Source organism: Botryllus schlosseri, chromosome 3 (assembly GCF_051294905.1).
Source record: "Botryllus schlosseri isolate E-star chromosome 3, Bs_hap1, whole genome shotgun sequence".
NCBI classification, from domain to species: Eukaryota; Metazoa; Chordata; class Ascidiacea; order Stolidobranchia; family Styelidae; genus Botryllus; species Botryllus schlosseri.
The window spans coordinates 16930971-16956041 of record NC_137238.1 but is presented as its reverse complement, the minus strand read 5'-3'; the positions used below and the strand labels follow the sequence as shown (position 1 = coordinate 16956041).

At 42.7% G+C, this 25071-nt stretch overlaps 1 protein-coding gene across 1 annotated transcript; it reads left to right on the top strand.

Annotated features, from left to right (window-relative positions):
• The first annotated feature begins 1140 nt into the window (after positions 1–1140).
• Positions 1141–17926, top strand: LOC145434945 (uncharacterized). Its single transcript, XM_080312172.1, has 4 exons — positions 1141–1963; positions 2805–2855; positions 16410–17243; positions 17631–17926. Exons 1-4 carry the CDS (start codon positions 1879–1881, stop codon positions 17789–17791), a joined length of 1131 nt encoding a protein of 376 aa, XP_080168298.1. The 5' UTR covers positions 1141–1878; the 3' UTR covers positions 17792–17926.
• The last annotated feature ends 7145 nt before the right edge of the window (positions 17927–25071 follow it).

Genomic DNA, 25071 nt, shown 5'->3' with positions numbered 1-25071 from the left:
GCTTGAAAAAATGGTGTCACCTGATGTCAATGTAGCTTCAATAAGATAAGCAATTGAATATTCCAATATGGTAACGTATGTTGTCTTGGAGATCTAAAATCCACTTGAAACATTTGGGTCTTTCTCGCCGGCTGTAGACTTTGCCCCATGATGCAATGTGTTACTTTGAAATTTACTCTGAAGAGCTCATATTGTTTACTTAATGTCGCTGTGTCACTCCATTTATTGAGCCAGGTACAACAAAACAATAATGGTGATACGCATCATGTACACTCTGCTCTACATTTTATTTGTATTATCGTGTGAGTGTTCACAGTCAGTCTTACGGCTGTCGATTGAGCACTGAGAAATACAACTTATTTCAAGGGTGTAGGACAAACATTGCCGATAAACATTGCAGAAAAAGTTCCAAGGGCCTATATCGATATCGCTATGGAAATTCCAATGAAATCGGCGTTGACTTATGCATCTATAGCAGGTTTATGATTAGAGGTTTCATATCAGGGGTGCCAAACCTTTATTAGCCATATTTCTCTCCTAGAATTTCGAATTTGAACCCTTCGACCAAAATTCGAAAGTAAGAAAGAAAGATAGAAGGAAAGACTATTATTCTCTTGTAAAATATGAGCAAAATATAACAGGAGTAAATATTAATCAATAGACTTATACCAGACGTCGAAATCTTATTGTGAAGCTTGGCTCTACTTTATTGTAACCAGTTTGGCAATAACAGTATAGTAGTGTTTCCTAAGATTTTTGTCTCATCGCATCATGCCCACGTATCTTCGCCCTCAACGTACGTTTTCGCCTTCTATTCGCATATTTTTCGCCCCTGCCTCTGAAAATCGCCCACTTCGGGCGATTAGGCTGGTTATTCCATAATATTGTTAGGTAGCCTGAAATAACACTGCACACCAGACTTTGCTCAATACCAGAAGCGAAGGTGTTACAATTAGAAGATTTTCAATTACTTAAAAAAATTCTCTTTGGGAATTGTTGAGTTTCCTAAAAAACGATACATAACACTATTGGCTTAGTTCCAACCGGTAAAAGCAAGGTTATTGTTTTTCACAATTTTTTATTAAAAATAATTGAATAGTATATTCATGCTGAATTGAGCCCGAATAGTTTCGGCTGACACTCGCCAGGGTAATCGTCATCAACTAGTAGAGAATTGGAAAGAACATTCGCAAAGCAGGATCGGCGATGAGGAGCCCAGATAAAATTCGGGCACAGATTCAAATCAACGACCATTGATGTCGTGATGGTGTCGCTTATTTACACACTGCGACACTCGCTTCCCCCGGGTTTGGTTCAATATGAATATAATATTGGATCATATATCGAAGCTCTTTACCTCCAGGTAGCTATCAATTTACAATAATAGTATTCACGGTGGTTAGTTCTACAATCAATAATTACTGGATTTCTCACCGTAAATACCATTGCTTTCGAGTCCAAAATTTCGCACTCCAATAAATCAGCTTCCACCGATTGGAATTAGGGCAAATTTATTATGTATCGTTTTTAGACAACCCAACAATTTCATGGGATTCACAGTAATATTTGAGTAAAAATTGCGATTTTTCAATAAATTTGAAGTTTTCCAACACCATGAGATTTGCTTTTACAGGTTGAAATTGAAGCAAATTTGCTGCGCAGTGTTTTTTTTAAAAAGCCTAACAATATTGTAGAATATAGTGATTTTTGAACAACATTGTACGTATATCCATAGTCAAGTGATGTGAACCAAGCTCATATTGAAAATATAGTGGCGTCAACTTTTCATCTCGTAATGATAATGACTATACTGTTTTTGTTTATAATCTAATCAATTACCATACACTAACTACAAATAACAAACTATGTATTATCAGCATGCCGTTAGTTACCGGGATATTGATAGGTAGTGCTTCGACTCTTGCGTTGACCGCAGCGACTGTAGGATCTGTGTTCCTCGCAAGTGAGTTCACACGACTATTCTGTCTTATTGAAATATTACTTAGGGTTACCATACGGCCACTTTTAAGATGATTTGTCCTCTTTTTTGACTTTTTTGAAAGTGTCCTCGGAGGACGCCTTTTTGTCCTCTTTTTTGAGAATTTTGGTCATATTTATAGCAAAGTTCGACTGAGATGCCGTAAATGAGCACCGAAGTGACGCTCCGGCGGGTATTTCGGGAGCCGAGTGGAAAGATGACCTTTTTTTAGTCAACCACCCGACAATGTGAAGAAATAAACTGTATTTTGGGCACCGAGCGGGAAAGTTGACCTTTTTTTAGTCAACAGACCACGAAATGGGACAAATTTACCATTTTTTTGAGAATTCTACTCCGGTTTTGCAAGTCCTGAAAATTCTGAAAAGTGTCCTCTTTTTGGAATTCCAAAATATGGTAACCCCTGATATTACTTAATACATCATATTGCATACTCGCCTTGATTGCGTCGATGAAGCGCCGCAACGATGAAATGCAGGCCAGAAAATTCTCAAGCGATGGTGCTCGACCTCCATACTCCATACTACAACGATGAAGTACAATGACACCTTTCGTAAACATATTTTAGCCAAAGTTTGAAGACATTAGATTTCTGAAGAAGATGATTGCTGTCAATATGTTTTTCACACCTTCCCCCTAAATTTTATATAAGAGCGTATTTCAGTGCAGTGCTTCTTCAATACAATCCGATCAACAAGGCACGTTGAGTCCCTTTCCCTCGCGATTTATTCAAATTTGGTTTTTAGATCAATCCCATTAATTCAGTGCATACTCAAACTCATCTCTGCATTGACGTTATTTTGTTTAGAAAAGGTGAAGGACAAACGTCTCCTGGAATTGGTCAAGTTGAATGAAGGAGGTTGGTCGGTATATTATGATGATATATAAATAATGACATCCGTACAAAACGTGACTGTGAAGGGGTAAGAAATTCGAGAATGCAGGAGATTTATGTCAAAATCGGACCTTTATTTGTGTCGTGTACGACATATTTCCTTCATAACATCATAGTGTCATACATGGTGTCGACAAAAGCAAATCTCACGGCTCAATAAATTGGTCTACGTCACATTTTCCATTTGGCTGAAAGCAATTTAACGGTGATTTTAGACCGACTTGCCGAGCATCAAATTTGATAACACGGCGGTATCAATCGAAGGTAGGGCTGGGCAAAATCGAGTATCTGAGTGATTCGATTCTGAATCACGTAATATGCTTCGAGTCGAGTCGAGTAATCGAGTATCACTCATTATGACGTCATAACAGAACGTGATGTGTGAAGGTTTAAATATGTATCTTTTATGCCACCACGAAGAATATAATGTTTGTTTTCCATCACATAAAAGATATTTTGGTATTTTTTCGATCAAACCGATTTTATTGCACTTGGTGATAATGTTGCGGGACGATGCTGACGTTGGAAATCTGCTAGTTCCAGCAACTTCGCAGCTTTGTACTATATGTTTCGTATGCTACGATACGGTCAATCAAGGTTCAAGGCTTCAACAGTGAAAATTACTGTCGAAACTATACTTCTCATTGATAAATTAACTTCCAGTGGCGAGGAGCGTATAATTCTAGTACTCGAAAAAATCTTCTTTTACTACTCGACTCGAATCATTACCATTAATACTCGATTCAGATTCGAGTACTCGAATCATTATGCCCAGCCCTAATCGAAGGCTGCCGCTGTACTGATTCCGAAAATATAGATTTCAGTTCGGTCCTGGAACCCCCATAATCAGCCTCGAAATTTTCATTGTTATGGAGAGTGGCATAGTGACGCAACAATGCTGTCTGGCGAAACGAGAGCGTCGGTCTATAGATAACTAACCTACGGAGGTTAGTTATCTATACTTCTATAGTCGGTCAGGAGCAAATGATTGCTGCGCGGCGACAGTGAGTGCTCAGCTGGCGTCGCGGCAATGGGCATTGGGCAATGATCTTTTGTTTCGAAGTGCAATCGCGTCACAGAGAAACGTGGCGCTGTTAATACTTTCTATAGGTGCTTCGGTAGTAGCGAGCAGACCAGCCTTTCCTTGACTTTTAAGGGTAGAACTGGGTCCATAGAATGCATTAGGGCCATACGTATTTTCGCGCATTGTCATTCAACTTGGATATCTTTCCCTCAGGGATGTCAAACTCAACATGCGTCGTGGGACGGATTCAAACCTACAGATCACTCACGGGCCGGACCAAAATGTTACCTCAAAATTCATACCCTTGATTCTCATTGAATACTTTACAATCAAGCATGTATTAGAATATTACTTAATATTACGAACACGGTTCAATTACAGCAACACCTGTATCTCAAACAGCCGAATTGCCATAAGAAATACGGTGATTGGACATTTGAATTCCGTCATATATTATTAAATCGCGATTCGGGTTTCTCTGGGGGCCGGCGATCTTTTGAGTCAGAAGTGATACAGCACGGCAACCACATATATTTGATTTATACTTTTGTGTAACTATTATATTATATTATCTATGTATCCTGCATATAACTTTTGTGCCTTCTAGGAATGTGGTTTCAATGTCGCCGACTATAATTCCTAATAGCGACTAGAGTGAAAGAACAAGTCCGCTGCCGGATGTTTATAATGTGGCCTCTGAACATGAACATTGAACAACAATGATCATACTCGACATTTGCTGTCTTGCAAGATTATTTAATGGGAGTGTTTCGAACTAATAATCTTAGAAATATTCTGAATAGTATTTTTGAATCTACTCAGAATTCCTTCGCGGGTCAGATGAAATTATACCTGGAGGGTCGTATGTTTGACACCCCTGGTCGCGGTAGCTGAAGGCCTATACATTGATAGGTCGGATGATTATGATGTCGATTGACTTAGCCCGCTTGTTGTATAGGGCTCCAGAGACAAGTTACGCTGTTGATGGAGGGTGACGATACTTTCTATAGTCGCTTTGGTTAAGTGTGAGCACACATTACCATGTAGCCTTTCCTTGACATGTAAGGGTAGGACTTGGTCCGCGAATGCAACAGGTGAAATGTTGAATAAAGGTTTGCAGCAGGAATGTCGAACTAAACTGGGGTCGCGGTCCAGATCCAATCATTTATTAGATAGCTTGCGGGCCGGACCAGTCAAATGATTCCAAAATGTTACCACCAAATACTTGCCTTTGTTTTCCATCGGAATGCTCTATTACCAAGCTTAGGCCTATATGGTCCTTGTCGGGAATATAGGAGATTTAACTAAACGGGGACGTTGGAATTTGGTTTATTATTTTTCAATCACCTTTCAGGATTCTCTGAATGCCGGAGCCTTTTACGTCAGAAGTAATACAGAGGTGTCATTGCCGCGACGCCAGCTTAACTCTCACTCTCGCCGCGCAGCCATCATTTACTCCTGACCTACGCTCTCGTTTCGCCAGACAGCGTTGTTGCGTCACAATCTCACTCTCCATAACAATGAAAAATTCGAGGCTGATTACGGGGGTTCCAGGACCGAAATAAAATTTATATTTTCGTAATCAGTACAGCGGCAGCCTTCGATTGATACCCGTGTTATCAAATTTGATGCTCCCGAAGCCGGTCAAAATTACCGTCAAATTGCCTTCAGTCAAATGGAAAATGTGACGTACACCAATTTCCATGAGCCGTGAGATTTGCGTGTGTCGACATCATATCGGACACTAACATCGGCTGGCAACTATATACAGTTTGATCTCTGCGTGACTGCTGGAGCGTGAAGTTCTTGTGGGAATCGCAATAAATTGCAGCTCCATTGCGGTGGCGTTCTGAAGAAAACTGCTGCGGCCAAAATTTATTTTTTGTTTTGTCCTTCAATTTGAGACCACATCATTTTTGGCGTGCAGTGCCCCTTTAATTTAACAGCAATAAGTCGTAGAAATGTAATACACACTAAAATGTAATTGTCGCTGCTTAGTAAACGGGGAAAACAATGTTGTGATATGAATGAGGCAGTGTTGGGATCAAGTCACTACCTTCGAGTCACGAGTCATTTCGAGTCATTGCACATTTTGACTCGAGTCAAGTCAAGTCAATCGATTTTTGGAGGTGACTCGAGTCAAGTCAAGTCACTCGATTTTTGGAGGTGACTCGAGTCAAGTCGAGTCAAGTCAAGTCAAGTCACGAGTCAAGTCAAATTTCAAGTCAAGTTGCCTTTTCGATGTATGTATGAGGCATGATTACGTCATTGCAATTTGCTAGCTGTCTGAAATACAGTTTGAGTGGTCATTGGTCATTGATTCCGAACCGATGAACGAATATAGAGTTAAATATACACGCAAGAAGGCGCTTTATCGCTCACATATACGTAGAACTGTTACACTACGTAATTGCATAGCCTCAGTTTATAGTTACCAGCCAAAATAGAGAATAGGGAAACGAATTGATAAGGCAATACGTTACCCATTTACAAATAGATATGATACCATTCGAGCCTGCGCCAATGGTTGAGGACTATATAAACTATATTCGACTTCAATTTCAATAAAACAATCGGTTTGGTTAAGGTAAGATGAGAACAGAAATAGACATTTTGCTATTCTATTACTTTACCACTAGAGTTACGACAACGTAAGCTTTAAGCTTCAATCACTTCGTTTGCAGTCAATCTATTTGTGAGAGAACAACCGAGGCTCGGTGAAATGCACGCTTATTGAATGAATGATTGGTCGCTCTCAGTCTCACGGGTTACGCAAGCGTTTCGCGAACAATCCGAGCATATCCAAGATACAGTGATTTTTATCGACACCGATTACTTTATGACTTGAAATTGACTCGTGAATTTTGCTCCGAGTCACGAGTCAATCCACATTTCTGATTCGCCGAGTCAAGTCAAGTCAAGTCATTTTGGCAAAGTGACTCGAGTCAAGTCAAGTCATGCGGAAAAGGTGACTCGAGTCTGACTCGAGTCAAGTCATGACTCGAGTCATCCCAACACTGGAATGAGGCTACTGCGTTGTCCTGCAACGGCCCGGACACTGCCAAGACCTAGACCAGTGGTTCCCAACGTGGGCGATATCGCCCCCCATGGGGCGATTTGTCGGTCCAGGGGGGCGAAAATAGCCAAGGGGGCGATAGGGGGGCGAAAATGGACGAAGGGGGCGATAGGGGGGCGATGGCGCATTGAAATGGCTATATTGGCGTTCATGACCGGAACTGACACACCCAAACCCCCAATTGGGATGGGGGGCCCGAGCTCGAAGGGAGCTCATAAATTTTTCGTGAATTAACATTAATTATAGAGTAATATTTTGGAAATTCAGGCAAATTTTCCAAAAAATTTTCGCGCTGCGCGCCATTTCCTGGTCACTTATTTCTTGCTTATTGGATACCCTTCCTTCAAGAAATAATACGCATGAGTTATAGAAATGGGCATCTCGGCGTCAACCATTATCACACCATGACGCACCAAGACATATGAAGTTTCAGGCCATGTAACATGCGACTCCGAGAAGAGTGCCAGAACGAGAAAACCTGGGCGGAAAAGGATTGTCTTTAGGCTGATCGACTTCGATATATATACGATATACATATATTTATAATTCCGGTCCTGGCAATCAGAATCCCACAAAAAATGTCATCTTGCAGTGAAAAATCAATTGCCAGTACAGAAATATCAATTTGAAATCGTGTGCATCTTTTAGTTTAGTACGCATGGGCGATTTGAATATCTTTTAACATAGCAGTCAGGCCACGAAACAGCATTACGTAACGAAGTCATTATACCCACGGGTCCGCCCGAATATGTTCAATTATTATTTACGGGCCCTACATTTTCCAAGACACTTCACTCAGCTTTACCGGTATATCTGAATACATGAGCAGAGAGAGATAAAAAATTGAAAGCAATATCCATGTAATTCCCGGTCATTTAGTCACCGATCCAATCATGAATGATTGAAATTTTTCGCGAAATAAGCCGACTAACTAAAGAGTCCAACAATTTGTGCTAAGAAGTAGCGGTAAAGAGGTATCGGTGGAGTTGGGTCTGAGGGGTGCAGAAGTTTGCTTTATCACCCTATGGAGGGGGTCAAGACCAACGTATTGGGGGGGGGGTGACGAAGCTCTGTTACGGTTATTTTGGAATCAAGTCGGAGAAAACACTTTTTTTTATTTAGAGAACTCACCAACATTTAGCTGGAAAAGTGTAATTTCGAGGTCCGGTCGAAAAGTTGACGTTTTTTCTTAGTCAACTCGCCGGTGATTTCAGTATGTATTCCCATTTTTTGGTTCCCAATATTTGGGGGGCGATGATCCGTTTGGAGTTTGAAAAGGGGGCGATGAGTCGAAAAAGTTTGGGAACCACTGACCTAGACGCTTGGAAAAAACGACTTGGTGCTCCCCCACATGATCAAGCTTTACGAAGAGATAGTTTTCCAGCAAGTACCGTGTCTATACTTAAGCCCAATATCGCTTCCGTAGTCGATGCAAAGTGTTGTCACGTATCGGGCGCTTATAAAGTGAAAGTGATGACCATGGTCTTTTTTGTTGTATTTGTATTAGAAGTTAGCCGATTATTATCGAAATGGACTGATCTGTAATCTGTATAATGATTTTCTTTTTATTAGCCTAAATTTCAATAAATGTGCACAATTCAGCAATAATTCTTTTTAATTTCAGTTTGCTCGTTTGTTGTTCAGCTGTCTGTGGCATGTACAACTGTCATCTCGCCCAATATATAATATTTTAGGGAGGTGTTTCTCTGCTCCTTCCATATCAACATCGGCCTGTTATTGACCTTGCAAGCGTGTCGGGTGTCGGAATCGGTAACCGCCTTCGAAAAGCAATATCGGTGACCCTATAATTTGTATTTCTTGAATGGCATTTGTGGTAAACCATGGTCGTCGCCCATGTGCAGAGCGTGAAGTTTTACATACGTAGTCGCTAAACTGTGTGGCCTGTTTTATTTTGATATTGAATTGATGCGGCCCGCAGTCTCTTATACGAAATTTGTAAAATGGCCCCCGACCCGATTAGAGTTGACGAAATCTGTTTTAAACAAAGTCGTAAAACACCAGGTCGTTCTGGATGTAGTGTTCCGATTTCGCGAGATTGTGATGCCGTTGTGAATGCGTCATATCCCTATGCAACCACCATGGTAGATATATGACCTTTCGATATTATGAAGATTTTATTAATACGATGATAGCTGAATCATCTCTAAACATGATTTATCATGCGGAAAGAAATTGGGCGCGATCGGTAAGTTGAGCTAGAATTTCGTTTTCTGTTTCATCACCGAGTTACCCATCACCTCAGCGATGTTGGCGAGAAAGCGTAGTGGGACAGTCCAAGGCTGCAACACGAATGGGTTGCGGGTTCGAGTCCGACCGAGGTCGACTCCAGAATTCCTACCTAGGTGTAGGAGGTTCATGTAGGATCCTCCTTGCCATCTCATCCTTGCAATCGGTGTCTTATGAAAAGCCTAGAAGTGGGTCGTGCTGCAAGTCGGCAGTTACGGAATATCAATGAAGAATATCGGCCTGGTGTAAATGACCATATCAGTCGACAAACACCATTAATACCACAATCAAAACTATCTGCGATGTTGGATAGTAGGTATTTGACCAATGACCATATTCAAAACACATCGCATACGGAGATGTATGATATCTGCCGAACGAAAACCCGAGACAATGAAATTGCATTATTGCGTCAGAATGAATAAAAGCACTACGTGCATGTGCGATGTGCAGAATAGTGGTTCGCAAGCACCGGTCTGTGGATCGGTGACGGTCCGTGGCGTGTGTCCTGCCCGTCCGCCAGATACAATCGAATTTTGTATCTCCTTTCCAAAATGCAGGATGTTGTGCGCTTTTCTATTAATTACAGAAAAACATCATATTTTGAATTTATTAGGAAGTTCGGGACGTATTTTTCGTATGGTGCTGCAACAGGGAATTCCTGGTCTAGTTCGAGCGCGCGGCACGATGGTGCAGAGCAAGTGTTATAAATGGCTTTTCAAAAGCAGCCGAAAACTCATTTCGAAATAATAATGATGATCTTTTCGGTCGATCATGTAATATTTTGACGACGAGGATCAAAAATTGAAGGAATCTACAAATCGCCAAGTTTATACATCAGTTCCACTGCGATCATCGCCCGCGAATATTTCAATGACTTCTTTACCTCGGAATCAAAAGCGGACAAGTACATGACACGCGCGTCCACGTCGTCCAAATATCATAAAATTGACTGAAAAAATCATCGCTCCATCAGATATACCGGACCTGACGTGTGGAACAGTACCCCGCCGGCCATCCGACAGTCGGCGATCATGTCCACATTCAAGTCGAAATACAAGCAATTACTACTAAAAATATACTAGTGCGTCCTCAAGATTACCGGACCACAACCTGGCCTATCGATCTCGCCTTCCATGACATGCCCCCCATTTTTGTCACTCGCTTTTTTCTATACCATCTTCTTTTACTTTTCATTCAGTGTGTATGGCTTCTCGTTACATGGCCTTCGGTGGTTCTCAAACTTCTTGACACTGCGGCACACTCTGAAAATTAAATAGTTTGCGGCACATTGGCACACGGGTTCTCAATTTTTTTGACTTAAGGCACCTGAAAATTACCAGAATACTCAGAAGCACCTACAGTCGTACAGATGTGGTCTCTGACGAATGCATGCATCTACCCTTTCGGATCACTCAGTAGGATTTGCTCTATTTCGAAGAATAAATTACGGTATCTTCTATATCTGCGGACATGTCACAAATACGTCTACGAATAGTTTCATTTGACACTGTAAGCGTCTTCAATTCTTCTGCAGCTTTGTTCCCAAATATTTGTTTTACAATTCTATTGCAAGCTGGAAGAATATCGTTGCCCCCTTCCATGTGAGGTTTTGAATTTTTAGCGATTACCTCTGCTACCACATAACTAACCCGAAGCTGCGGTCTGCGCTTATATACTACTCCATGAGATTTGTTCACTGCCCGCTACTACATTGTCGATGTAATTACCATGGCCTGTTATAGTCCAACCACAATCGCCACATACGAATAGGGTATAATGTAAGGATACTGTGATTGTGATTAACGTAATTACTGTCACGCGATCGACAGAACGGGCTCGAAGGCGAGAGGACTGGTTGTGCTGTTTTAACTGGAACGTTTTAAATACATTGAACTATATTACAAGCTATCGCGGCCCAATGGCGAATATGAAGTTAACTGATATTGTGAGGAATTACGTAGATTATCCAACGTCTGGGGATTTTGCAAAGAGGGTTGAGAAACTAGAACTGGTTGCCGAGCTTCAAGAACTGACGGACAAATTGCCAACTATTTTCCCATTGCTATTGGATGGTGCTGCATTTGCAGTGTTCAAGCAGTTGCCAGAGGTGGACAGAAAGGATTACAGCAAGTCAAAAGAAGCTATTTTGAATGCGTTTGGGGTAAATTGTTACGACGCGTATGGCCAATTCCAACGAAGAATACTGCTGGATGACGAACCTGTCGATGTGTACCTTTCCGACCTAAAAAGGCAGGCGCTATTGATTGGGTTGAAGGTGGATGAATCCGAGGCGTTAATTCGGTGCGCATTTGTAAATGGACTCCCATCAGAAGTTTCAGGCCAGTTAAAATCTGTAGCAGGATTGAACAAAATGAATTTGAGTGATCTTGTTGCACGGGCACGAGTAATAATGTCGGTCCGCAGCAGCTTCAGCGTATCGTGCGCGGTCGGCTCGCGTCAGCGGAAGTACAATTGTTTTTTCTGCGGGAAGCTTGGTCATTTTGCTAGAGAATGTCCCATGAAAGAGCCGAGAAATGACGGCAACGAAACGGTCAGGAGACAACCAAGATGTTTTTCCTGCAGGAAGCTTGGCCATGTAGCCCGACAATGCAGAGCTGATGAACGTAACGAACCGCAGCAGGAAAACTACCAAGGAGAACCGTCAGCACTGGACGCGTTCTTCCGTATTCAAAAGTAGCGAAAAAGGTGCTTCCGTTTATTGTAGTTGTAATTGGTGGAAAACCTCTCAAGGTTCTGGTGGATACTGGGTGTCAGCAATCCGTTGTTCTTGAAAACGTGTGTCGTCGTATGGGATATAACGCTTCTGGTCGAAGAAGGATTGTCGAGATGCTAAATGGAGAAAGTACTAGCTGTTATGGAGAGACCATGTAACGATTGTTGTAAGCGAGACCAACGTAAGGGTGCGATGCCTGGTGGCCTCCGAGCTGGTATGTGCTGCTGGCTTGATTCTCGGTATTGATGTTATCCAGCAACTGGGCGGGGTATTCGTTGATCCAAATCTGGACGTGTGGTTTGGCGCAAAGGTGTGTGTATCAAGTGCGGTGGTCGGGACGAATAAACAGTTGCAAATTGACGATAAAGATTTCACTGCAAAATTTGAAGGAGCGAAGTGGACTATGGAGTGGAGATGGGAAAATGGCGAGCGGGAGTTGACGAATCAACGTGCCGGATATCAGATACCATCGGAGTGTCGTACATCGTTTGATAATGAACTGAGTCTATGGATCAGAGACGGTTGGTTGGAGGAGTACGATCCTGCTCGTCACGGGTCCCACGAGGGAATAATCCCACTGCTGGCGGTCAAGCAACCGAACAAAGAGCAGAAGGTACGGCCGGTGATGGACTACCGCGAGCTGAATTCTCATGTCATGAGTCACCCCGGAATGGATGCGGCTGTATGCCAAGATAAATTGAGAAATTGGCGCAAATGAAGTAATCGCGCATTTATCCTGGATCTCCAGAAGGCATACCTACAGATTCACGTGTCAGAGAGGCTGCAAAAATTCCAAGTAGTGCGACATCAAGGAAAAGTGTGTACGTTATGACACGAATGGGGTTCGGTTTGAACATCGGCCCAAAGGTGATGACCAAGATCATTTCTACCGTATTGTCACTGGGAGACGATATAGCAAGGGGAACCGACCATTATATCGACGACATATGGGTTGATGAGAATGTTGTGGTGGTTGAGAAAGTGCGCAGGCATTTGGCAAGTTATGGGTTAGTGACGAAGGATCCAGTTCCGTTGCGTGATGCACGTGTACTTGGATTGCAGGTGAATGAGACCCAGGATGGAGTACTGGATTTGAGGAGAGATGGTGATCTGCCGAGTTTGGACGGCCACATGACGAAGAGAGGGCTATTTTCTGTGTTCGGCAAGCTCACAGGGCATTATCCCGTGGCCGGGTGGTTGAGAACTGCCTGAAGTCATGTAAAACGCCTTACTAACGAGATAGCGTGGGATGCGGTAATACCGAACCTAGTTAGGCATTTGGCTGAATAAATCTTGACGAAGGTACGAGAGAGCGATCCAGTAAGAGGTGACTGGAGAGTATATCGTGATGGCAGAGCGCAAATATGGTGTGATGCGAGCAATATGGCGGTAGCATGCTGTTTGGCCGTAGATGGGAAAGTTGTCGAAGATGCAGCATGGATGAGGAAAGAGGACGACGGAACGCATATAAATGTCGCGGACCTCGACGCTGTCGTAAAGGGATTGAATTTGGTGCTGAGATGGGGTTTCCCAGATGTGGAAGTTGTGACCGTCTCGGTCAGTGTGTTCCATTGGGTCACGTCAATATTGGAAGATTCGCGCCGACCTAGAGTCAGTGGGCTAAGTGAAATGATTATTAAAAGAAGATTGGGAATTATCGCGCAGCTATTTCGGGAATACTGCATGGAGGTCACAATCCGTTGGGTACCATCGTCGGAGAATCTCGCAGATGCACCAACGAGAGTCCCGCAACGCTGGCTAAAGAAGGTGTGTCTTGGAGTAAACCGGCGTAATGAGAACGTGATTGAACTGGTACGGACTCTTCATAACGTGCATCACCTAGGTGTGAATCGGACGCTTTTTGTGGCCAAAAGAAGCATTGGCGAAGCCGTTACTCGTGATGTTGTTCAACGAGTAATCAATGAGTGCAACATCTATCGCAGAATTGATCCAAGTCCCGTGAGATGGGAACACGGGCAGCTTTCCGTTCCCGTTGTCTGGGAGCGCCTGGCACTTGACATTACTTACGTCAACACTCGACCATACCTGAGTTTGATCGACAGCGGGCCTAGTCGATTTGCGATATGGCGGGCGGTGCGAAATGATACGGCCGATAAAATCATCCAGATCCTTGAACAAGTCTTCTCGGAAAGAGGTGCGCCGAGTGAAATTCTGAGTGACAACGGACCTTGTTTTACTACCCAGAAAATGCGCAAGTTTTTGAACAGTTGGGGGTGGAACATGTGTTCAGCTGCGCCTACCGGCATTCTGGAAACGGTGTTGTGGAGCGGAATCACAGAACTATCAAAAGAATGGCCGCGAGATCTGGAGGTAGTGTTGAACGAACGGTGTATTGGTACAATCACACTCCGAATTCGGAGGATATTGTGCCTGCGGATAAGGTGTTTCGCTATGAATCTGGTTTGCCATCTTCAATGATCCGCGCAAGCAGAAAGAGATTGGACCGACAAAATAGTTCCAACCCATACCGAGTCGGTGATGTAGTGTTCGTGAAGCCACTAAATGCTCGATGTCCTACTCCATGGAATAGAGGTGTCGTTACCAGGGTTGTCGCCGACGTGGTGGTTGAGGTTGACGGGATGAATCGACATCTTTCTGACGTTAGACTCGCCGTCGGGGATCTACCTAACCCACCAGGAAGTGTTACGACGCGCGAAATCGACTTGAATTGTAGCAGAGGAGATGATGCCATTGATACGGAAAACAGCGGTGAAGCTAATGGCCCAGTCGGTACGGAAGAGAATATCACCGATGGGAATAACTCGGGTTATCTGGATCAACGTGGTGATGACAATGTTGATCAAGATTTTGAGAGAAATAACTCTGAACATTCGCGACCAAATCGGGATCGACCGCCGCCACACACCCGCATTTCAATTATAGCTCCAACAAACCGGGATAATCACCTCGCAGGCGGGGGAATTTCAATCGCAATGTGGATGGCTGTTGTTCGTCATTCGAGGTTTTAAATGAGAACATCACTTTAAAAGCAGTTCATTTCTCGCTGGTGATTAGAATAACAATTAGGATTTGAAAACTGCATCGTCATACAGGAGACGCCATGTCTACTCTCCACTACGTTCAATCAACGAATTGTAAAAAATGAATTCAGCCTTCGCGGCACGCTATATCTCGGGTAAAGCGAATTTGCAGGGGACGTTGATTGCGTGCATGGCAGCAATTTTGATTTGTCAAATGCACTAACTTCACATCGAGCCCGTTTCTGATTATTGATCGTTTGCTATAGGCCTAGAATTATTTTGCGCATAATTTCGAAAGTCCGAATAAATCTCTCGTGGAGCCCTTCCGAGACGTGAATGGCACACTAGTGTGCCGCGGTACACCGGTTGAGAACCAATGGCCTAGGCCAAGTGGGTATCTGATTCCAAAGACTACTCCAAGTCGTTTCGACGCCGTCCTATCTTTTCATTGTATCGCATTTTTGTGCTGTATTCCACTGATAAATTGCGAATAAACCGAACTGAACTGAACTGATATCACGAATTCTTCATCAGCGGTTTGTAATAGCTCGGGCTTGACCAATAGGTTATAAGTCATAAATAGTATAACATATTCACGACAGAAGTCAATGAGAAATGACCGTTGAAAATCATATCTTGCACAGTTCCGTTGAAAATGGTCGACGGTTTCGGCGATTGAGCGGAAATTGGGACCATGAATTAAAGAAATATGGTTTTCCTTCGTCTTTTTCGTTGAGCAATATGTATTAAATCGATTAAAATAACTGAATATTTCACTATATTCACATCCTTGGGTATATTTATGAAGTACCTTACTTGTGTATGCGTGTGTGTGTGTGTGCGTGTGTGTGTGTGTATGTGTGTGTGTGTGTGTGTGTGTGTGTGTGTGTGTGTGTGTGTGTGTGTGTGTGTGTGTGTGTGTGTGTGTGTGTGTGTGTGTGTGTGTGTGTGTGTGTGTGTGTGTGTGTGTGTGTGTGTGTGTGTGTGTGTGTGTGTGTGTGTGTGTGTGTGTGTGTGTGTGTGTGTGTGTGTGTGTGTGTGTGTGTGTGTGTGTGTGTGTGTGTGTGTGTGTGTGTGTGTGTGTGTGTGTGTGTGTGTGTGTGTGTGTGTGTGTGTGTGTGTGTGTGTGTGTGTGTGTGTGTGTGTGTGCGAAGGGGGTCAGTGGCTCACTAGAAACGAACCTCACCGCACGTCACTGCAATTAGGCGACACTCGGCCGTATAATATTGGCTATGGCGAATGATGAAGTCGTATTTATTTCAAAGGATATCGAGCAATTACAATACTTATTTGCCTTTTTAAGGTTCAGCTGTTCGCAAAAATTTAATTTGAAGTTTCACCGGTCACCGATGTTAAAAGGGTTGAGAACCACTCATGTGAAGTAGGCCTACAGAAAATATATGTAGCCTACTAACCATTCCTTAACTTTCAGATTGTTTTTGGATAAAAGAAAAAAAGTATATGCTGGATATGCGTGATGTCTCCAAATTAAATGATCGAGCGAAAGTTAGACGAGGGAAAGAGATCGTATCAAAAACGGAGGTGAAGGATGTCGCGATAAAAGTGATTGAAAAAACTAAAGACGCAGAAACTGAGCTTGGTGTTCTAAAGGGATTGAAACATGAAAATATCGTGAAATACATTGACTTCGATGAGATTGCGACCAATGGAGTGACTCCGTGTCTGTACATTGTCATGGAGCTATGTGAATACAATCTGACAACGTTTATGAAACGTCGAAAAGACAAAGTCCTGCCATTTAAATATTTCAAGTTCATTGGTTATCAACTACTCTCTGGACTTCAATACATACACGAACAGGGGCTCATCCACAGAGATATAAAACCAGATAACATTCTCGTAATCAATAAAAATAAAACATTTAAATATTCTGATTTTGGAATAACCAAACAAATACTTTCTGGTAAATCGCATGTTACACAGACGAAATCCGGCATCGGATCAGATGGCTACCGTGCGCCAGAGTCATATGCAGAAAAAGCTCAATTGACCCAGGCCGTAGACGTCTTTTCTCTGGCCATCGTTCTAGCACAACTTACCAGCAACGGCAAGCACCCTTACGGTGACAACGAGTATTATTGGCTATATCATATTTGTCACAATAACTTGGATCTTAAGAATGTCGACATTCCGACCACTGATGGAGAAAGACAGGAACTGATCAAATTACTTACTCAGATGCTATCAGCGAACCCATGTGATCGACCACCGGTTATGGATATTAAAGAACATGAATTTTTCTGCGGTGAGATTCTTGTAGGGACGTATTCAGTTTTGTACATCGATGTCTTTAATGCCCATGAGCGAACACCGTAGTTGTTAAACCTGTAGGTCGTTTTCCTTTCCTGTGGGTCACGAAAATGCAACCCAGAAACGCATATTTATTCATTTCTCATTGTAAATCCATCTTAGAAAAATGCTGAAATCACGCCGCTGTCGGCTGACTGTCAACGTGTTATTACTCATCTAAATTCTCTCAGAAAAAAGTAGCTCATTTACGTGGCGTTTAGAACGGACAAGCGTATCAAACAATTGCGTGGTATCGGACAAGCGTGAAACGGTTGTACAAAATGTAACGGCAAAATATAAGTTTCAAAATTTATGCTATATAAACATAACTATGTCTATTTAGACGAAGGCCGAAAGTGCATACTCTGCTATGAAAACGAACCGGACATCGCTTTTGTTCCGTGCGGCCATATACATGTCTGTCATGTCTGCGCTCAGCAACTGGATCGCTGCCCCACATGCCGTGAGCAGATCGAACGTCCTATGCCTGTGTACCAGCTCTGAGGAACTTAACATGTCGAGTAATAACGGATTTCGAAGTGTAATTATTGGTTTCTAGAAATTGTAGACGTGTGTATATGAGATCATTCCGTAAAAGCGTGCTAATGATTCTTTACGAATAAACGAGCGTGATTGGGATTTCTGTTGCAACACATCAAGTGGCAGCCGGGTGGATCATGAAATTATCATAAATTGCTGAATGTTGGAACAACGGTGGTCGTTGATTCTGCAAATATTTGTGATTTTCGTCGGGTCAATGTCCTCGATCTGATATTGATGACTCCATACTGGCGACGAACTGCAGCAGGCGTTGTAAATATGCGTCGTTAGCTCAGTTGGTACTGTTTGGTGATAACACAAGGGCGACTGTATGTCGAATAAACCATGCTTCTTCAAATCAAGTTCAGTCTATTTAATCACATGAGTGCCACACACTGATTTCGTTTCATCGTCCATATGACGATTAAACTGTTGGAGACAATGGGATCAGCTGTATCGCAACCGATTCTTGATAAATTCCGTTAAGCTCTTTAAACTACTGACATGTCGAGTAGATTTGATACATCTAATAATTGCGGTCACCGTAGAAATCTCAAGAATTCCAGGTTCGGATACACAGCCAGAGGTGGCTAGTGATGAAATTTTATGAATAGCCGTAGCCACAGCTAGTATATATTGCGACAGCATGTTTCATCTTTATTTCTATTATTCTAAGTAATGAAATAAAATATATTTGCAGACATTACTTTGAGTTTCTTATTTGCGTCACAAGTCATTTGAATATTTTGGCACAGCATAATTTCCAGGAATTTACAATTGTCATTCGACTGTGGGATAAAATATTAATCGTTATTTACCGAGTATGGAATTTGATTTTTATTCGGATGTTACTGGCCTCGGACATGTCATGCGTACAATCCCATGCACTCGCCTAAATCAAAATAAGTGATGGAAATGTCAATCTAATTTCATTAGTCCATAGGTTACCAACACGGTCGCATGTCGGCCGTAAGGACCAGATCAATCGCCCTTAGCGGCAGTGGCAAAGACTCAAATCAGAGCTCTAAAGATCGAGGTACAGAGATGCGAACGTAGTTTTGGGTCGATACAGAGGGGTGTTGCTCGTCTTACCAGGGAGACCGAGAGGGAATCTGGTTAATATTCCATATATTTGACGTGGATATTGGCACTTATGTGTCAAGTGCAGCTTCTCAACGGAATTCCGAGACGCTGGCGTGTGTTCCGCGAAGATTTATGTTTTCCCGGTAAGGAGCGGGAACCCATCCAAGTATAGCAGTGGTCGGGAACCTTTTTTGTCCGAAGAGCCATATTGGCCCTATTTTTTCCATCTCAACTCCCTAAGAGCCATACATGTCAATCAACTGTTACGACACAATTGGAAATTCGTGACGTTATGGTAGCACTTATTCAAACTCACTGCATGGGATCTCTCGTGTGCGTCACATTTTCTCTGTAAAAACTGGTCTCTATTGTTCGTAAATAAAGCTCGAAACGAGAGGTAAGACGCAGACGGACCAAGTCTCACCAATGATACCGTAATTCATCGTAAGTACCTTGGAATTTTACAACTGATATTATTCGAATGCGACTGTCACACTGATTCCGAAAATCTAAATACTTATCGACTTCTCAATTCTCAAAGTATTCGGCGGTAACATAACGTTGCGCTATGGCTACACGCATACATTTTATCGCCAGTACTACACAGAACGTGGAGAACGTGGAACGTGGATAGCTATGGCGTTGTTTGTAATCCGAGTTTGTAATTGTGAACGTCACATCCACGACAGTTCATTTCGCGCCGTAGATCAGGAAGACAATGGGTATTTGAAAATTGCGTTTTGATATGGGCGTCGCCATGTCTGCTATGCTATGCAGGGTTGTAACCAAGTCACAAGGCTCCGAGTCACAAGTCAATCTCACTTTTATATTTTTGACTCGAGTCAAGTCGAGTCATTTTCAATTCCCACCGAGTCAAGTCCGAGTCCAAGTCAGCGAACAGAGGATCGAGTCCGAGTCATGGTGTTATGACTCGAGTCCGAGTCCAAGTCATTGTGTTCACTGGAAACTGTCCAGTTAAAGTCTTCCTAAACCCACTTTTTAACTCTGTTTGGTGATGTTGAATGGTTCGCATTTATAATATATCAATTTTCCTCACTTTTAGCAGTTTCTGGTCGCATTTTCAAGCACCAGTACCAACAAACGAAATTCCAATAGTGTGTTGGCTTCGAAATTATAATGAAATGTCGGTCTTCGCCGTCTGAATCTCGAGTCAATGACATGCTTCGAGTCATGCACAATGACTCGAGTCCAAGTCGAGTCAATACACAGATTGACTCGAGTCGAGTCGAGTCATTTCCGTATTTTGAGAAAATGACTCGAGTCGAGTCGAGTGATCCGAAAATCGTGACTCGAGTCATTACAACCCTGATGCTATGCTCTTTGATTCAACGTATCGCACAATTCAAGATTTCGATTCGGATACATCGCGAGGAGGTTTGAGTCACCAGCCATTTCCATGGCGTGGGCTCGAATCCCATCGCTGCCACCACACCAGAATACAGAACCTGTACTCCCTGTTGCACCACGAAACGATGTCGACGCACGATGAACGTTCATTACAGAAGAGACATCCTAACAGCACGAGTAGTCGTTATATAAGGCAACTGAATAAACGGCGCAATCAGAGAACTAATCATTAGCCTGCCAATTAACAGGCGCCGAGGTTCGGCTCCACTATAACACAAACAATACTGGGCAAAAAAGTGCAAGTGAAGGTGACTTATTCGGCATTATGAGTTTAAAATTTTGAATTTGAAAAAATAATATACGGTGAGAATTACAAAAACTCGAATACCATCACTTCTACAAGTTGTGATTGACTTGTAATTGCGTTTACTGCCGTTCGCGACTCTGTGTACTTATCATTATTACGTCACAGCGACAAAATTCTTTCTATATTTCGAACTCGGTTAACATCATTTACTGGCGGTCACTCCTGAAGAGGGCCAGTCGAAAAGCTTCGAGTGGAATTAATTTGCAATATGAACGTATTGTTTGCTGCAATATTTAGTCAAATTTGTTTAGCACTGTGTTTAAAAACAACCCAACAATTTCATTGCCTACTATTGGACGAAAACTTTTCAAATTAATCATTTTGTATTCCGGTATTACAACTGTAAATAAACGTTCATTGCAGAAGAGACCTCCCAACACCACAAGTAGGCTAGTCAATCAACGGCGCAATCATGGTACTAATTACCAGGAACCGAAGTTTGATCGGCTCCAGTAAAACATAAAACAATACTGGCGCAATCATTCGGCATGACGTCCTATCAGCATGTATGATGTTAAATGTTTAAATAGTCACCTTTTCTGCGACCACAAAGAAAATATATTTTCGACCATACCATTTTATTTGCTTTTTTTGTGGTATTCATGGTCTTTGTCAACTACTATGGTCATTTACACCAGGCCGACATATTAGGGTTACCATACGTCTAGGTTTTTGAAAATGTCCTCCGAGAACGCCTAAATGTCTTCCTTTTTAGCAATTCCTCCTCCTTTACAGCGTTTACAGCTAAGATAACGGACAGATTCGAGTGAAAATGGGCATGACGCTAAATAGCAAAGACGGACGTTCGAGCGGGAAATTCATGGTTCGATCGAAAGTGACGACCTTTTTTTAGTCTTCAGCAGCGGTTCTCAACCTTTTTCACCTCGCGGACCGTTAAAATTTCAGAATATTTGGCGGACCGGTAGACTTTCAAAAATTCAAATAACCCCAAAATGTAAAGTTTGCAACCGTTTTTTGCACGTATATGGTGCTAGAGAGTGACATTTGGAGGGATTAGATCAGTGGTTCCCAAACTTTTTCGGTGTGAGGGCCAAATTTAGAATTTCAGAGTACGGTCGGGGCCGCACGAATACTACGGCTATGAAACGGACCCAAACATGCATCATGGCTATTACGGAGTAGTTTTATTGCACTTGCGAGATTTCAAAACTGTACACTGTTTACCGCTACTTATCTGCTGCATTGGGTGTCCGTTGAGTGAATCAGCCTTTCTCGCCTAAACGCGCGAAGCGCGAGAAATTTCTTCAATTTCATGACTGAATCGGTCAATATGATCGGGAATTGGATGTATTGCTATCAATTTTCATCCGGTGTCTGTTCACGTATTCTGATCTACCGGTAGAGCTGAGTGAGGTGTCTTTGAAAAGGAATGGGTCCCCTCAATAGTAATTATACATCTCCGGGGGCATACCCGTTGGCAGGAACGTAACAGCACTTCGTCAGGACACCGGGCCCCCATAGGGTGATAAACTGACCCTGCATCACGTTGTTCACTTTTGCCACGAAATAAAAGTTGTACTGTTTAGTGAGACAGCGCGACGCGCGAATATTTCGATAATTCATGATAAAATCGGTGAATAAGATCGGGAATTGCATGTTTGTGCTCTTTGCCCACGTAATCAGATTTACCGGTAAAGCTGAGTGAGAGGTGTCTTTGAAACTGCAGACCCCGCAAAATTAAACATCTTCGGGCGGGCTCCTAGGCATGAGTTTTCAAAAAGTTGCATGAATTTTCAAAAAATACTTTATAAATTTATGCTAATTTACGAAATAATTTTGGACCCCCTTCGAGCTCGGCTCCCCTCAATTGGGGGATTTGGGGTGGGGAAGTTACGGCCCTGACTATAGGACTGCCAATTATGCTGCTTTTAGCTGGCTAAGCAGTATGCATCTCGGCGTATATTCAACCGTGAGTCACGTGTTGGACGTCTAGCTATCATAGGGTTACCATACGTCCTCTTTTAAGATGATTTGTCCTCTTTTTTGATTTTTTTTAAGTGACCTCGGAGGTCGCCCAAATGTCTTCTCTTTCGGGATTTTGTATTCTTTTTTGAGGATTTTGGTTACATATAGGGTCAAATTCGACTGATATACATTAAGTCAGCACTGTAGGAACGCTACGGCGGCTATTTCGGGAGCTGGACCGGAAAGTTAACCTTTTTTTCAGTCAACCACCTGTTAATGTGAAAGAAAAACTGTATTTTCCGGGAGTTCAGCCGCTTTTTCTTTTTTAGTCAAGCGACCACGAAGTGGGGAAAATTTACCATTTTTTTCAGGATTTTCCTCCAGTTTTGAAAGTTATAAATATCTAATTATATCTATAGCTACTGCTCGTTCAACTGGAAAGTTAGGGCGTTGGCAGTCTATACTCACAACTTTCCTGCAATTCTATAATTAGAAACTATAACTTTCCTGCAATTCTATAATTATAGAAACTACGGAGGCCAAGCCAAGGAAGAGTATTTTAAAAATATAAATTTCATTTTTCGTCATAAATTGATCTCCTAATATATTTTGGGGGCCGCAAGAAGGCTATCTGGGGGCCGCATGCGTCCCTCGGGGCCGCGGTTGGGAATCACTGGATTGGATCGTAATTAATTATGTTCGTGATGGCATCCATGTGATTCTTGGTATTTTACGGTAGAAGCTTTTTTGGTGGAACCAAGCACCTTGTCGTGCCACCTTGCTCATTTTCCACTACCACCAGAAGTAGGCTACTCTTGCTACTACGAATAGAGAGAGAGAGAGAGAGAGATGATATTCTTTTCCACCTGTACCATCGAGATGCTGTGACAACGGAGTTGCGATATGGCCGTGAGGTCATCAGTCTGCGCCCCCGTTTTTTCTCCTCCATGCTATCCGTGATTGCTGAGCGTCTAGTAGGATAGCTACGGATACCAATTTTCGAGTCTTTGGTATGACCCTGCCGGGGATCGAACCAACGACCTACCGATCGAGAAGCCGGTACAATGCGCCGCATGTAAACACCGGACAACAGCTAAACCGGCCATCCACAAAACCAAGGCCGAAAAAGCACTTCGTCAGCCTCCCTTCAAAAACGTTGGTCTTGGGCCCCCACAGGGTGATATGCCAAACTTCCGGGGGACTTGGACCCCCCTTCAGACCCCACAGTTGGATGGATTCTTTCAGGAGTAGCCTACTTGTAAGCATATCCATTCTACTCAGTGTAGGCAGAGAGTTTATGTTAATTGCGCCAAGCGCGATTTTTTAAAATAATTTATGACTGAATCGGTCAATAATATTAGTAATTGCATATATATTGCTATGAATTTTTCATGCTCTCAAAATTATCAGATTTTCCGGTGGAAGTGAGTGAGTCTTGGAAAACAAGGGGCACGTAGGCCTATACTTGATAAATAAACATATTCCGCGGGCCTGTCGGAGTAAGTATTGCATATCAATATTTCGTGACCTACTGTTCGTTATTATAGTGAATAAATATTGCATACTAAACTAAGAGACGGACTAGATTCCAGATTGATTTTTCTCACTGCCAAATAATTCTCTCTTGGATGGCATTTGTCCTTTAACGTACACATTGCCAGGACAGCGAGATTAAGCGCCACCAGGCGCCTATGGATAATTAGTCATATCTATCTATCGAAGTTTTCGGAAAACAAAGGGAAGTTCTATGCAGCCCAGGTTTCCTCGCTGCCGATTCTTTTTCGCAAACCATTCGTAGTCCCGTGTTAGTGCGTCGTACGCGGTAATGACTGACAACGAAATGCCTATTTCTATAATAAATCATGTGTAGGCCTATTTCTTGGAGAGGCACCTAATAAGCAAGGCATTCAGGCCCGCGATACCGCCCCCATATCGCCCCTGCGGAGCGTTTCCATCCCCTTCAAAATACGAATCGCCCCTTGCGGGGCGCTGGCGACAGGCTTAAGAAACACTGACTTAAGGATTATGTTTTTGACTTCTGCACTTACAATTTTCAAGGCAGACTATTTACACTTGTACTTTTGTTAAGTTTGAGGGAACGTTCTCTTTAGCTTTCGGTGAGAAATTGTCATGATAAGCAGCCGATACGGTGCGGTATGCTAATTTCTCGTGTTGTAAAGTCTCTAAAATGCACTTTGACGTTTCGAAAGTAGAGGAACCTGTGACCAATGTTCTGTCTAAGCTGCGCACGTGCGCAAATGCGCAGGGCTGAAAGGGTCTCTGCGCACAGAAAATCTACGCTGCGCACAAAAAATCAGAAGTGATGTTTTTTTTTATAAGTTGTTGCGCACTGTTGCCCAATGGACCACGCAGGCGCGCAGACACGTGTAAATTAAGATGGAACATTGCCAGGGCCAAATAGTGTTATCACTGAAGTCTGAAACCGAGGTACAAGTGCGCCCCGCAAAGGTAAGCTAACTATTGCGCTCCGTGAAGAAAT

Bases quoted from the DNA above. Each gene is read 5' to 3' on its own strand.
- LOC145434945 (XM_080312172.1), top strand. From the start codon at position 1,879: ATGCCGTTAGTTACCGGGATATTGATAGGTAGTGCTTCGACTCTTGCG. The intron at 1,964-2,804 runs GTGAGTTCACAC...TATTTTGTTTAG, and splicing joins AGGATCTGTGTTCCTCGCAA to AAAAGGTGAAGGACAAACGT. The intron at 17,244-17,630 runs GTGAGATTCTTG...ATGTCTATTTAG, and splicing joins AGAACATGAATTTTTCTGCG to ACGAAGGCCGAAAGTGCATA.